Source organism: Lutjanus erythropterus, chromosome 3, assembly GCF_056507025.1.
Source record: "Lutjanus erythropterus isolate fLutEry1 chromosome 3, fLutEry1.hap2, whole genome shotgun sequence".
NCBI lineage: Eukaryota > Metazoa > Chordata > Actinopteri > Lutjaniformes > Lutjanidae > Lutjanus > Lutjanus erythropterus.
In genome coordinates, this window is record NC_139319.1 from 27,160,449 (window position 1) to 27,175,873 (window position 15,425).

Here is a 15,425-nt window from a genome sequence, read left to right on the forward strand (position 1 = left end):
AAACATTACCTTGTCCATGAACATGATTTCTGTCTGAGTCATAAAAAAAGATTTTCATCAGTTTGTTTGTTAGTTTGTTTAAAAAGTCAAGATAATAATTCCCACGATCCCACACTATTTCATGACATCATCAAACTATGTCTTTTGATATTATTTTAATGTGTGTATCGGCATAATTTACATATTGTGCATTTAAAGGTCCAGTGTGTAAGATTTACTGTGATTTATTAGTAGAATGTGGCAGAAATGGAATTTAATATTCATCATTAGTGTATAATCAGGTGAGAATAAGAATAATTGTGTTCTTGTTGTCTTAGAATGAGCAGTTTATACTGTATCTACAGAGAGAGAGGGTCATCTTTCACAGAGGCCGTCATGTTAAACCACTATGTTTCAACAGAAGGTCAGATAACAGACAGACCAATCACTGGCTCTAGATACAGCCTTTTGCCTTTTGTTTTGCCTGAGTTTCGTGACCGCTGTCAGTTTTCCTACATGCTTGGAAAGAAAGGATGCAACAAAAATGTTTGCAATCTGCAAGATCCTGGATTCTGGATGCTATCAAATTCTACACACTGGTCCTTTAATTTTGAGCAATTGTGTTGCTATCCACTGTCAGTATGAATGACATTTCACTTTTTCAACTCCAGACTGAAGAAGGAACTTTCATTTTCATGTCCTGATGTTTCTGCTGATTCACAATCCAAAGTTCCTCACTGAGGACAACAGGCACTGACAGCATCACTTGCACACGTTTTTTTCCTGTGATGGATAATATTGAAACTGTAACACTGAGTCCTACAAGTCACTCACTTATCAAGTCAGTGATGGAAACTCCCATTAGTCCTCCATTAACTGGTCTTTCTTCAGTGCTTTATAATGCAACATTTCCAACAAGCAGTTAACAGGAAGGTACTTTTTATGCAGTCCTGCACAGAATTAAATAAACAACAAGACTAGCAGTGAAACAACTCAGTACAGGAGGTTTAGGAGGTTACATAACAGCAGAACAGAACACAAGGAACACATATGCATATGCGCATAATTATTAATTAGTCTATAATCAGAACTGTGTCCATAGCAATGGGCTGTTAGCAAGGGTCTGCTATTCACAGTTTAATAATTTCTATGCATACTTTATAAATCAAGGGATTATGAAATTGCTTCCTTTAGTTAGTCAGATATTATAAGTAAATCCCTGTGCATGACATTTGAGTAAAAAAAAAAACAAAAAAACAATTCTACATTTGATGACATTTATGTTCCACTGTAACCCCTTAACTTTAAATCTAGAGCCATTATCAGGCCAAAACCGTCCATAACGCTCTTTGGGGGGTCTTGGCATGGAAAAGTTTGGAACCCCCCTTAGTATTACATTAAATGTGAGATTTTACCGTAATTTTCAGAAAATGCCACAGGATGTGGTTGGTAGCAAGGAAAACTTCTATTTCAGTTTCACTTTGAATCAGCTGCACCCCTCAGTCCTCAGTTTGGTCCCCGGCCCGGGCGTATCTCAAGTTAAGCTACTCCCAGTCCATCCGCTCTACAACAGTGAGTTGAGCGCGCAGCAGCAGAGTCGTTTCACTTCTTCAGTGAGATGCAAAGATGCCTCCCAAGACCGTTCAACGCGCTCTGATGGACATGTTGAATGACTTGGATAGAAATCAGATAGATGAATTCTGCGCCACGATCTTGGATCGCAAGGATCAACCGAAGGTCAGACGCAGTGCTGTGCAGGACAAAACTCCCGTACAGATCGTACACGCCCTGGTCCAAACCTACACAGAGGACGGAGCCAAGCGGGTGGCTCTGGAGACGTTGGAGGAGATGGGCTGCAACGCGCAAAGAGAGAGCCTGGGTGAGTTTCACATCCTGCCACAGCTGTTTGTTTGGTGCGTTTGTGTGCAGACAAAGTGAGATGCTGCGAGATTGATATGAAAGGTCACGATCTATCAAAAGTATTTTCAAAATTATTGTTATTTTAGAAGTGGCGACAATTAAAATCTCAAATAGAGCTCAAAGTATCAAATATATAATCTGCATTTTCATGTCAGTGCATATTGGACAACATGCTCATACTGACTGATAAAACCGTGATAGATCGACTCTTGACAAAATCAGTCATATGCCAAGACACAATCTGCCCCCAAACAGCCTAAGAGCCAATAAAACTGGCCCCAAAACCTGACCAATACGAGAACTCAAAATATGCTCCTGCCACACCATCTACACTCATTTTTAAAGTCCAGTTATCTTATTATTTATTTATTTATTTATTTATTTATTTATTATTATTTATTATTATTATTATTATTATTGTTGTTGTTGTTGTTGTTGTTGTTGTTGATTTATTTATATCTTAATTATATAAATTATTAATTTACATATTTAAGATAAAACAAATTACTTTTAAAAATGAATTGTTACAATTAAAACATTGACTTTAAAATAAGGATTCATAGATTTTCTTCATGTTATATGCATGAAAAATAGATTTACCCATCTGCCATAACACTTTAAAAGTATCCCAGTTCCGTGGGAAAACTGCAGACCTAGCAGCCCTGGATTGCTGTGACCCACTTTTCTGCTTCATTTGAAAACAAAGTCTTTAACATCAGAACATCACAAACGTATTTTATTTGTTTCTTATATTCAACAATATTTCAGATTTATGAAACATTTGACCACAAGTCTTAAAAACACCACCAGTTATGGCTACATCTGCATCTGTGAACTAAATCATGACTCCGTTTTCAGCAATTTCTTGTCTTAACTTTGGCATCTGACCAGTTAGTTTTGCTTTAATTTTATATTTAATCTTTTACCTGCCTGCATTCACTTCTGCTTCAAATAATGCTCATAACAATACAAAGGTACCAGCAAGTCTTTTAATTAAATATTTCAGTGCTATTCAACATTATGTCTTTGTATATTTCCAGACAAGGACACACGTGAAGCATCACTGACATCTGTGTCTAGTAAGTGGTTGTGGATGATGTAAAATATCTTCAGGTCCTCATGTTAATGTGAGTGTTGATGAAAAAGACTGAAATAAACTGAACATTTGTAGATTATGGAGACATCATGAAGGTGGAAACTACTGGTGCTTCACTGGAAACAGCTCAGCAGGACAGACTGAGATTCTCAGGTAAACACTGATCCAGCCTTATATATTTACATATATATATATATATGTTTATCTACACTGTAACTCAATAGACTGACAAACTGATAGCGGCACTAAGGCCATGTTCCTATTCTCTCTTTCTAAAGGTGTGGAGGCCTCATACGCCATGGCTGAGATTGATCTCATAGAAATGAACAACTACAGATCCATCATCAACAACACGGCTCGTCGGAAAGGATTAGATCCAGCTCTCATCGCTGCCATGATCTCCAGATCATGCAGGGCTGGAAAGACACTGACGGAGGGCAAGGGGTGTTATGACGAAAAGAGAAAAGCATTTAATACCTTTGGGCTGATGCAGGTAATAATAAACCTGTTTAATTAGCTCCTATGTAGCCGATTGCACCAACAAAGTTTATTTATGTAAGCCGAAATTAAAGTCTTTAATCAGTATGGAGATACTTGCTTACCCAAATTTAAAATAAATAAGTAAATAAAACATTTGAGAGCTGCCGGGACCTAAGCAGAGGGGAAAACCTCTCGCTGCTCTATTGTTTGCTAGTTTGATAGCAAACAATATAGTGTTTACTTCTTGTCATCAAGAAATAGTTTGCTCAGTTCATTTCAAAAAGGCAGCTAGTTTAAAAGTAAAACCTCCTCAAGGGTAAGTTTAAAGTTATTTCTAAATACTAAGTTCATAATTAAATTTGAACCATAGGATTAGAATAAAAACTAAACTCAACTAATCTTTCTTAATTTTAAGATAGTTTAACAGTTTGGTGCAACATATATTAAAGTTAAACTGTGATTTAATCCAGGTTAAAATGTTGAATCATTGTTGATGCAACCCAGCCTACATTACAATATAGTAGCAGCAGTGTTCATCTGAACCTTATTAACTAATATTTCCATAGATTGATGTAAATCCAAATGGAGGTGGACACATCCCAAAAGGCACATGGGACAGTGAGGAGCACCTCTGCCAAGCCGTTGACATCCTGTTGCGTTTCATTATATGCATAAAGAGAGCATTTCCTGACTGGAGCAAAGAGCAGCAGCTGAAAGGTTTGTTTTACTGAATTAGTACACTTTCATGACAGCTTCAGTCTTTGTTTTGCTTTGTTCTCACTTATGTTTGTCTCTGCAGGGGGGATAGCAGCCTACAATGCCGGGGACAAAAATATCCACTCTTATGCCGAGGTGGACACCCGCACATCAGGTGGAGACTACTCCAACGATGTTGTTGCTAGAGCTCATTGGTACAAAAGGAATGGAGGCTTTTAAAACCCAAAGCTGTCCCCAACCTCCTGAAAACCATATGTATATGAAACAATATCTGCCTAAGTGCAATATTAAAAAAATATATAATGCAAAAACAAGGCGATTCTTATTTTAAATTATGACTGATGTACTTTTTGAACAACTGTAACTCCTGACATTTAAAACTGTATGTTTATACTAAATGTAATGAATGCTTGATAAGAGAAATCAGCACAGTTGGACTGGTCTGGACAGTAGACAGGTTAGTCTTACCTGAGCCTTATTAACATGAAGCCAAGCTGTTGTAACTCGTGCACAATGTGTCTTTCCACTCCAGTTGATGTCTTGTCTTTGTACTGTATTCAATTGAATAGAAGTCAAAAATGGTTTGCAAATCATCGCATTCTCTTTTTATTGATGATTTTTTTTTACACAATGCTCCAACTTATTTGGAACTGTGTTTGTACATTGTAGCATGTGATAAATAAAGTTTTGTCATACAGTTAAGAGTGTGTGATATGATTGAAAGCTCCAGAACAACTAATGGATCTTGATTACAGTTATTATTTAATTAAGAGGTAATAAATATTGATTAAAAATATGATATGAGACAATCATTGTCACCCTTTGTATCTGCAGTGATGTGCACACGATGCAGAATTGAAAAGTACAAACGGTGACACAAGCCTGTGGCTCGACATCTCACTGATGAGGTCAGGGCTGTTGTTGTTTTTTTGTATGCTGCATGAGGAAAGTAAAAGTTCAGCTGTGAGTTCAACTCTGAGACTTCCCCATCACACTATCACAGATGTGCAGGGCTAATTAGTCACATAGAATGGAAACAGCAGTTAAAGAAAAACATCCATTTCTTGTAAACTGTAAGCCCTCCCAATACATCACATTTCAGTTGTTGCTGCTCCCCTATGAATAAAAAGTTATGTAATATGAAATCTGGAAGCTTGCCTGAACCAAAATCACTTTGAACATAAGCCTTTGTTTCAACTGTTCCTTAAAGATCACCTCCAGATATATTTTAACATTTGCAGTTGTATTTAAATTGCTCTACTTTGAATAATAATGTGCATCTGATATGTTCTTTTCACAAAAAAAAGTCCATTATCACACACACAAACATGCAGAATACCCTTCCCCTCTACCTCCATCCACCCACACACTCCCAAAGCAATAACTTTGGAATTAAATAAAGAAATAAAATAGGAAGAGTGCTCACTAAAAACAGGAACAGGAACTGAACGAAGGAAACACTATTGTAAGTGAGGAAACACCAGCTTGCAAGATAAAACTCAAAATCAATAGATTATGTAAATAAATTAAAACAATGGGTAAAAAGTAAATAAACAGTAACTGTTAAGAGGAGAACAATCCAGAAAATATTCCTTCATTAAAAGTCCAGAATCTAGAAAAGAATCTACGATTACAAGTTTGACACCAGGTTTTTTAACACCAGATGTCGAGCAGTTCAACTCACTTTAAGGTCCGTTATCAGTGTCTGTGTGCTGAAGACTTCAAAGTTGGACATCACACTTTTGCAAGTTAAATATAGGATTTACAGGATTTACTTTCAAACAATTTGTGATGTCACAAATCATGCTTGGTGCAGAACTTTCCACTTTGCCATGAATGTAAAGACATCTATCAAGTGTCAAACTCTGTATATATTGTACATCCTTCTGTACAGTGAAGCTTAAACATTTAACCTGCTAGAGTTTTGTTATTTGGTCCCTACATGTTACCAAAATCCCATTACTGTAGGTGTACACAGCAGACCACACATATCAGCAGACTTTACGAAGATGACTATTTACACTACAGACATGATGGTCTTATAAGATCCTCAGTGTCCTCAGTAGTAGCTGTTAAGGGGCTCTGCTACCAGAGCAGGATGGTGGTGAAACACTACCACCTGGAACCTGCAGATGGCGCAGTGACATTATAACTAACTGCAACTACTCACCATGCACAGCTGACATAGGGAGTGACTCCAAAACTCTTAACTCTTCATTGACTTAAAGGGACCGTTCACCCCAAAACTAGAAATACATATTTTCCTCATACCTCTAGTGCTATTTATCCGTCTAAATTGTTCTGGTGTGAGTTGCCAACTTTTGTTGCCAACCCCGTCTCTTAGAAATTATGGTTGTACATTACTAAATTGTTTTCAGAATTACTTTGTGGCAAATGTAATTCCTGGTAGATTATGTTCACAGACAATGTTTCTTTGAAAAATGCATTTATATAACTGAATTTGCAAGAAGCTGCGTAAGATGGTTGGTAGGTGCACAGAGTGCAGGACTTAAAACATTGCAGTCAAGGGTTCATGTCCAGACTCCTGCAACAAACGCACTTTATTTAAGTTAAGGACGTCCTGTCATTTTGGGTAGGTTTGGGCAATCAAAGCAATTTGGTTAGGGTCACAGTAGTCATTTTGTGAAAGAACTGCATTTGATTTTTGAATAATGCTGTCACTACAAGTGGATAGTGTCTTGTAAGATTGCCTATTTTGGTGGAAAACAAATTAGGTACATTGTCAGTGACATCTTTACAGATACTTGCTGTAGCAAATCTGTTGTATATTAACATAATTTCTATGACACAGATCTGGCCATAGAGATCCTTCCATCTCTTAAATATAATGGAACTACTTGGCCCTCAATTCATGGAGCTCAAAAGGACAAAAAAATCTACAGCGCAGCCGAGGAGGACACCATTAAAGTTTACATTTAAATGCATGCTTCCTTATGTGTGGTGATACAGTTGGCAGACAGAAGAAAGAAAATAGTCCCTACATCTAACTGCTCACAACGAAGTCTGTGGATTATCTTGAGTAAGTGGGTCATGATTTATGGAAAGAGACATTGTTGAGTTTTTCAAATGTATCTTTTGGTGTTTTGATAACAACAAGCCAAGTGCCATTTAGTTCCATTACATTTAAGAGCAGGCAGACATCTCTAGGCCAGATATCTGCAAACCTCTGCAACTCACACCAAAACAGTCTAGATGGGTAATCAGCACTACAGGTAAGAGGAAAAACATGTATTTTTGACTTTGGGGTGAACTGTCCCTTTAACAAACTGTAAAAGTACTTCAAAGCTGTAGATGTGAAGATTTTTCAACTTTCTGCTTTGCATTATGCTATAATATGTAATCAAATAATTGTGTTAAATGATCGTCCTTTGAACACTGTCTGGCATCCATGTTCCACATTAAACGCTGTCTCATTAAATCAGTGTTGATGTGACTTTATGTCCCAGCAGACATCCAGGTTTCTTGGCTCAGCAGTCTCACTGTGAAGGTATGACTGACTAAGTTTATTCCTGTTCTTCATCTGCTGCATCTCCCCGTGGTGCACTGAACTCTACAAAGTAAACAGTCTGCTGAGTATCACAGCACAGATCAAGTCATTTAGTGTCAGCGTGTGAGGAAAAGTGGGTCAGGTTAAGGTGCAAAATAAAGGGAAAACTCCAGGGTCTGTTGATGGTCTGATGGGTTGTTATAACTGTGATCTTAGTATAATAGATATCTTTGAGTTACAACCATATCCAGGAGATGCCCTTTGCCTTTAGCAGGTAATAATAGTATTGTATACACAAAAATAAATCAGGGTATGATTAGAATATAAGACTTTTTTTTTATGTAAGTTGGCTAAACTGAGTCAATAATCAGTTGTAAAATATGTGTGAAACATTTTACCTGATAGAAGAACTAATGAAAAAAAAAGAAAAGTCACTGATTTGAGCCTATTTTAACTTTTGTGAATGTTGTTCTTTAACAAAAACATAAAACGTGTAGAATGGCAATCATTCTAAGGCTCATAGTTTGCTTTATAAAAATTAATGTTGTGGTAAAGCGATCTACTTTGCACAGTTTGAACCAATGCCAATGTTGCAAAACATTTGTTAAATGCAGAAGAAGGTCTATGTATATGACTGTACCATGTGCAATGACTCCCGTCAGCGGAAATAAACAAAACAGGCATTGGAAACTATCACATTTATTACAGTTGGCCAGTTTATTCTTCTATTTTCAGAGAGTCTGGTTCCTGTAAAATAAAAAGTGGAAAAGTACAATAAATGTAAAATATAACTTCCCTTGTATTTTTTAAATGTTTTAATTTAAAAAACAGTTCATCTTACTTCTATATGGAAACTCCATTAGGATTTAGATTTATACATGCCAGACAATATACATACATTAGTCACTGACATGATCAGACAGTATGAACTGATAAATTGAAAGGCTTGTAAAAGATACACAACCCCAGTTTGCAATTATTACAATTTAAACAACCACCAGCATAACTTAAAATGAAATAAAATAATCACAAATACATTTACTCATGCTTTGTTTACCCTATCTCATACTGAATTCCATGATTTTTAAAAGTTCAGTGATTTCCATGATTCAGATTTCATATTGTGTGAATCTGCTGACAAAGGTGAATATACTCCAGATATTAAGCGGTTGGTAAATAAAGATGGTTCACTGTACATGAACCTGAGGACCTTTGCACCGTTGATGTTTACTGGATCTAAACTCATTTTAGTTATCAGGTCCTTTCGGGAGACCAAAACTTGAATGAGTCTCAACATAAAACCCACTGGTGTCCACACAGGTGGTGACCACACAGACAGACATTACTCAAAGCAGCATGGATTTAAATGAACCCTGCAATGGAAGCGGTGGATTTGAACTAAACTATCTATATGGAAATGTTAACCTAATCTAGACTTTGGATGTTTAACTAAATTTCTATGTTCTTTTGTTTATTTTAAGAGAAATAAACAGCCAGCAGTGACAGATACCATGCTCTGAAGATCCATTTAAGATGTTTAAGAATCCTGTCTTTCCCTGAAGTGTTCCCAGGTTCTTATTTCTGAAAAGAAGGCGTCTCCAGGGCAGGAGGTGTAGTTCACCACCTGTCTGTGGCCGTGGATGGTGAAATTGGCAGCCAGTCCTCCTCTGTCTACTGCACATCGGACAAAACGATGGCGCAATAACTCCATGGCATGGCGAGACGGCAGGGTGGCGGTGTAGTTACCAATGATTGCCACACCATACCCTATGTTATTGTGGCCCCTGGTGTGTGTGCCGAGATGACCCCAACCTCTGCCCTCGTAGATGTAACCGTCAGAGCCAACAACAAAGCTGAGAGCACAAAAATAGTGAAGAACATGATTAAAGTAAATGATCTGAATTAAACTTAAACTTTTACACAAAAATTGAAGGTGATGTTAAGACACAAACAGCATCAGAATTAATGCCAAACTAATTTAAACTGTGAGCAGCCTTCTTACAAATACTCCCACTAACAATGACAGGATATTAATCATTTCTACTTAAAGAAATAGTTCAACATTTTGGGAAATATGCTTACTTTACTTAATATTAAGTCGTAAAAATACTTTTTTATTCATGGGGGAGTATGGAGAATGAATTGAGGAGTCTCGCAGCCTGATGAAAGAAGTTGCTTTTCAGTCTGGTGGTACGGCAGCAGATCAACATCAAATGGCAAATGTATGCCACGTGCACGCCATGTGAACAAGACAGCAAAAGTTTATTGCTTTACACAGGATCGATCACAGCTCATCACACATCCAATCCTTCTGTTGTTACCTGTCAAGATAAAAACTCCAGACTGTGTCACTGCCCTACCAACTGCTTGATGTCATTTTAATGTGTGGATTTTTAGAAAAATATAATTAATTAGAGAAAAGTTTTAAAAAGAAATTTCTTAAGCATAAGTCTGTGAGCCCTTTTATGGGCCCTTCGTAGCTTGAGGCATGACAACAGTTGTCAACTTCTACCTGGTGGTAAGTCACCCCCTGAAAGTAACGCGGTGTAAAAATTGTCCATCTGCCAAGCATACAACATGTAACTTCCTGTAAAACTGCAAAACTGTTTTACATTTACTAATTGCCTCATGTCTCCATACTTAATGCATAGACATTAAGGTGGTATCAATGTTCTCCTTTTCCTTAAGAGCGAATAAGTATATTTCCCAAGATGTCAAACAAATCATTTAAATCTTAATTACCTGTATCCTAAATCGTTCCAACCCCGATCTTCCTGGTGGAAACGCTGCATGGATCTCATGTCGCGAGAACAGTTTGGGAAGGATAAACAGGGCGAGGACGGCTCATAGGTGTGGTGAACATAAAGAAACTTGAGGGGCAGGAACAGTGGCATAGGTGTACCCTTGAGAGGTTTTGCCCCCCACTGGCAACGAGGGATGATTTGAGGGCAGTCTGAGGAGAGGAGGAGAGAGGATGAGGGTTAGGATTGTGAGATGTATGATGTTTTTATACTCTCAACCTTCAATATTGTATTATGGTCAAAACTCCTGCAGTTCACTTGGTATAGTGTGCTCCTCATGTTCTGAGGCTATCAGTGCTTTCCAGCAGCCAGCTTCAATTTCAGCCCTTCCCTGTCTTTAAAGGCAAAAAAAGCCCCCCCAAACACTTTTTGTAATCATTTCATGGCTTACCCCAGTACTTGTGCACAAATGTCTGCAATCCCTCCTTCACTGTCTTCCCCACTCCAGTGTCCAGAGCAATCCATTCTGTCCTCTCCAACTTCCAGACTAACGCTAGTGTCTCCATCACCTGGCTGTGGAGATCGAGTGGCTCCAGAATGGATCTAGAGATTTCCCTTCGCCTTGGGCTAATATGGTGGGTCACAGCATCAAGACCCTGCCCCTCATGTAGAGTAAAACTATAATATCCTTTCAGAATCTCGCTGAGGGCCTGTGGCTGTTCATGTGCAGGAAGATTGCTGAGGTCCATGCCCAGTATAGCTCCATCCATGCCCCCGTTAATGACAGCATCAGTGGCCAGAGTGGCAGGCCGAGACAACTTGTACACCTTTGGATGGTCCACGTTGTCCCAGCAACCATTAGGCCCTAGGCGAAAAGATGATGGGATGTCCTGGAGGCTGAGGAAGGATAGGCCCAGCGTTCTGCCTAAGGTGAGAGGGAAGAGCCCAACAGCTGGCGTGCCCTCCGTCTTAGCCTTCAGTCCCAATTCAATTCCTAGCAGCAATGGTGCAAGAGCCACCGTGGTGCCATCTGGAGCGAGGACCACCCCTCGTTCCTCTCCGTTATCTGTCACAATGTGATGAATGGCCTTGTCAAAAAAACTGAAGGATGAGGCATTGAGAATGGCTGTCTCTAGGACCTCAGCATCACTGAGGTTGTATGATGAACCCAAGAAATGGATGGTCATTGCATCGTCATGGCCGGCAGTCCTCCGCAGGGCCCTGACCAGAGCCAGAGGGGACAGACCTGAGTTAGAGTCTTCAACCTGCTGCACAGCTCGGATGAAACTGTCCATATTACGCAGGTGGACACCTGAAAATAACACAAATGAGGAACAAAAGAAGTGAAGGAAGAACACTGTAGTGCAATAATGGCAGCCAGTGAATGAAAAGTGACAGGAAAGTAAACAGACTTTCCTGTGTAAGGAAACAATACTGACTGCGTTTATTGTCATTTCTATGCATACTGTGAAAAAATAAGACTACTCAGGCGTTGATGATGATTTCCCTCATTTTTAGTTCTTTTTTATAAAAAAAAGAATATGGAGAGAACAATAGTATAAGATTATTTATTCAATATGTCCAAGGACAATAATACAAATACAGACAACACCATCTACTCTCCTTCCTCTTTGGACAGAGATGTTTGACATTTTAACATTATCTGACCTTCTGCTTAGGAGAGTGGACTAAATGGTCACAATCGGTAGATGTAAGTTCTCTGAGGGCTGGCTGAGGGAATGTTTGGTTTTTAAAATCATTTATTTGCATAATAAACATCTAGCTCTTTGGTCGAATGTGCTCTGAAAAATCTATAGAGAAGTCTGGAAAAATATGGAATTTTTAAATGGAAAATGTGTTGAGAACCATCTGAATGCATTACAAAAGACAATTTAACAAAACTCTGCTTGTAGAAAGAAGGTAGAAGAAAATAAATCAGGGTAAGACAGAGTTTTAAAACCCTCACAAATGTGTGTGGCAAGTTAATGATACTGACCGCTTACTGGCAATTAACAGCCTACAGCTAAGTTAGGGACAGTATGAAAAGTATTGTTATGGAGCCAGGGGCTTAAAAAAGCAAGCCCCTCCTCAGTGTTTTTAAATTTTTCCTTAAATTTATTTTAAAAAAATACAAGACCCCCCTCCCAATGTCCACTAGAAAACACAATTAAGCTGGTAGAATTTGGCAAATGTAAAAGAATCATCCATCCTTCCCTGCTCACCCCCAATAAAAGTCAAGCTATGCTTCCTTCAGCAAAGAGGCCTCCAAATGATACAACAGAATACTGCTTGTCGCTTATCCACTCCCACCAAAACAACTCATATAGGTGTTTAATGATCTGACCTCTGAGGTTCAGGTTCGATTTAAACAATAAACCAGCTTGGTTAGATCAAGGGAAAGATTATGATTTGATTTAAGAATAATTTCTGGTTTCGGTTGGGACAACATAGCTCAGACATGGTCTGGGTCATTAAGGTTACAGGATCAGGGTTAGGGTTACCTCCATTGTCATGGTTACAATGTGGTAAAGGTGATGGAGGGATCATGGTCACAGTTAAAAGAAACCAATGTTGACTGTCATTAGGTGACAGGAAACAAACAGTGGTCTCCGTGTTAAAGTCCGATGTTTTGTTGATCCATCTGCCCACGCTGACCTCTTCCCCATGCAGACTTTGCTGCTTCTGACTTGCTGTTTTAATTCCTACAGCTGCTAAAGAGCTTTGTCACTTGAATGTGATCAAATGTTGTTTTGGGGCATTTGCTCACTGCAGATGATATAATTTTTCTGTGGAAGACAGCGTCAAAAAGACTTAACCCTCCCTTTTCTCCGAACCCAAACACTACACTATATACTCCTTCTTGTATAGTTTTGTCTTTTTAATATCATATGATATTAATGTATGAGGATCAATGTTAGCATTTGATAATATCTGTCTATCCATCTGTACTTTTTTGTAGTTTTTTTAAATTTAAATTCAGAAAGTTCAACGTTTTAATAATAACATAGGAGGTAAGCACTCTTAAAGTCTGTTCCTTAAATAAAAGTTTACAGATTTCACAGTATTAGTGAACCACAACATGACAGGTTGACTAGAAAGAAAATATTCCTTATCAGCAAAGAAACTATGTCGCCTAATGAAGAATTTAACTCAAGATAACTCAAATGTTTACATATTTTGAAAAACTGAACTTACCTGCTGGTTTGCTATAAACAATAGAGAAGAAGGATGCAACCACAACAAAAAACAACAGTCCAAAATAAGTCATGTTGAATCTCCTGCTTCTTGCCAATATTTATGCCAGACAGAAAAAAATGGAGTTAGGATTTCTCCAATATAAATGAAGAAAAGACGACCTAAACCACGAGATATGAAGGAATCCCTACAATAGCCTTCAACATGCTTTCCAAAAAAGTAAACTGAATAGCACAGTTGTGGTCCCTGTGACTTCTGAGAGGAGTTGTGTAGGAGTATTTGTGCATGACTGCAATGTTGTGTCCCAATAGGTAAGAGTACTCTTTGTACGCTGAGGGCTTCAAATATTGATTTGGCCTACAGTAAGTTAAAGTGTGTCATGAGCAAAACAAAGTCTGGGCCCCTGCAAAAGATTGACTGCACAAATTACACGAGTGCTTTTCTAATTGGGTTGCGTCACTCTTTCCCCATCTATTAACATTATACAGCCTTGTACAGCTTCTTTTGTATACAAAATGTCATTAAATAAACACAACTGACATTACAAATCAAGCAGATTCGTGGTTAATGTTTACCATCTCATATGATGTTTGCATGAGTTGTGTACTCACCAGTGTTGGGACACAATTTAGTCACTGATGAAACAGTCAACTACAGGAAGTTTTAATTCAGGGAAATAAAAAAAACAACAATTGTCCTGATTTTGTTGTTTAAGGTGTTGTGAAACCGTGAAGCTGCTGTTAAACTGCTTTATCATCACAGACATGCAGTCATAACAGCTTATTCCAAACTTAGTAAAATATCCTCTTGTCACTGAATTTGTTATTGGTTTGTTATAGTATTATAAAAATTAGTAAAGTTTAAGATTTTATTGAACAATAAAAAAAATAATGTGAATGTGTGTTATTAAGATTATATTAACCTACCAAAATTAGCATCTAGCAGTGAGCTTGCAATTTACATTTTAACATCAAAAACAAAAAACATGATGTTTCTTAGTTTCAGGTGGTTATGCACTAATGAATACATTCTTATGAACATCATATTCCATTACTGCCATTTTCTGCTAATAAATCTCATAAACTGAGCTGTACATCACTGTTTGTGGGTTGTGTATTTATACTGCTTGCTTTTTATTGCTCTTGTATAGTTTCTATTTTTATTTTTTTGCATACTTATGATTATGACTGATTATTATGCTTTACTTGTCTCTATTTATTTGTATTTGTATTCATTTATTTATTTATTTTTTAAATTTCTCTTCTTGTGCTGCTGCAGCACCTAAATCCCCCCTCCTGGGGGTTCAATAAATGAATGTTAGGAATGAGGGAATAATAAAGATACTAATGGGAAATAAAAATTATGATATGCTAATTCAAAATTATTAATTTATGTCAAAATTATGGAATTCATTAAGTTGAAATTTTGACATTCTATTTCATCATTTACTAAGTCAAATGATAAGTAGAAAATCTGGACATATATAAGATATAAATGAGTGACTTGTCTCGTCCTGTCTCTTTACTTTTAAAGCCTTAACTTTGATTTTCCATTCCATATCATGAACTTTTCTATTGTTTATGAAGGACAGAAATAACAGTGTAATTAACTAACTAACTAAATAAATAAATAAATAAATGTAGTCATGTATAAATAAATTAATAAATGTAGAACTAAAACAATAAAAAAAATAGTAATTATAAAATGTAAACATACAATATCCGTCTCCATTACCAAATTTATTTATTTATTTATTTATTTATTTATTTATTTATGCATTCCTATGTCA

At 37.3% G+C, this 15,425-nt stretch overlaps 2 protein-coding genes across 3 annotated transcripts; one reads left to right on the top strand and one right to left on the bottom strand.

Moving 5' to 3' along the window:
- Nucleotides 1–1,498: 1,498 nt before the first annotated feature.
- Nucleotides 1,499–4,570, top strand: LOC146330154 (lysozyme g-like). Its single transcript, XM_084715641.1, has 6 exons — nucleotides 1,499–1,858; nucleotides 2,940–2,978; nucleotides 3,071–3,148; nucleotides 3,274–3,488; nucleotides 4,042–4,192; nucleotides 4,275–4,570. Exons 1-6 carry the CDS (start codon nucleotides 1,606–1,608, stop codon nucleotides 4,409–4,411), a joined length of 873 nt encoding a protein of 290 aa, XP_084571767.1. The 5' UTR covers nucleotides 1,499–1,605; the 3' UTR covers nucleotides 4,412–4,570.
- A 3,813-nt stretch (nucleotides 4,571–8,383) lies between these two features.
- Nucleotides 8,384–13,918, bottom strand: LOC146330155 (N-acetylmuramoyl-L-alanine amidase-like). 2 transcript variants are annotated; one of them, XM_084715647.1, is made up of 5 exons: nucleotides 13,637–13,918; nucleotides 10,893–11,753; nucleotides 10,443–10,653; nucleotides 9,211–9,553; nucleotides 8,384–8,447 (listed from the first exon to the last, which is right to left on the bottom strand). In XM_084715647.1, exons 1-4 carry the CDS (start codon nucleotides 13,707–13,709, stop codon nucleotides 9,238–9,240), a joined length of 1,461 nt encoding a protein of 486 aa, XP_084571773.1. In that variant the 5' UTR covers nucleotides 13,710–13,918; the 3' UTR covers nucleotides 8,384–8,447; nucleotides 9,211–9,237. The 2 variants fall into 2 exon arrangements, with proteins under 2 accessions (XP_084571773.1, XP_084571771.1); XM_084715645.1 differs by having other exon boundaries at nucleotides 8,384–9,553; nucleotides 13,637–13,917.
- Between the last annotated feature and the right edge of the window lie 1,507 nt (nucleotides 13,919–15,425).

Excerpts from the sequence above, each read along its gene's own strand:
- LOC146330155 (XM_084715647.1), bottom strand. The coding sequence starts at position 13,709 with ATGACTTATTTTGGACTGTTGTTTTTTGTTGTGGTTGCATCCTTCTTC. Across the intron at positions 11,754-13,636 it reads TGTTTATAGCAAACCAGCAG|GTGTCCACCTGCGTAATATG; the intron begins GTAAGTTCAGTT and ends TGTTATTTTCAG. Across the intron at positions 10,654-10,892 it reads ATTTGTGCACAAGTACTGGG|ACTGCCCTCAAATCATCCCT; the intron begins GTAAGCCATGAA and ends TCCTCTCCTCAG.
- LOC146330154 (XM_084715641.1), top strand. The coding sequence starts at position 1,606 with ATGCCTCCCAAGACCGTTCAACGCGCTCTGATGGACATGTTGAATGAC. Across the intron at positions 1,859-2,939 it reads CGCGCAAAGAGAGAGCCTGG|ACAAGGACACACGTGAAGCA; the intron begins GTGAGTTTCACA and ends GTATATTTCCAG. Across the intron at positions 2,979-3,070 it reads ATCACTGACATCTGTGTCTA|ATTATGGAGACATCATGAAG; the intron begins GTAAGTGGTTGT and ends GAACATTTGTAG.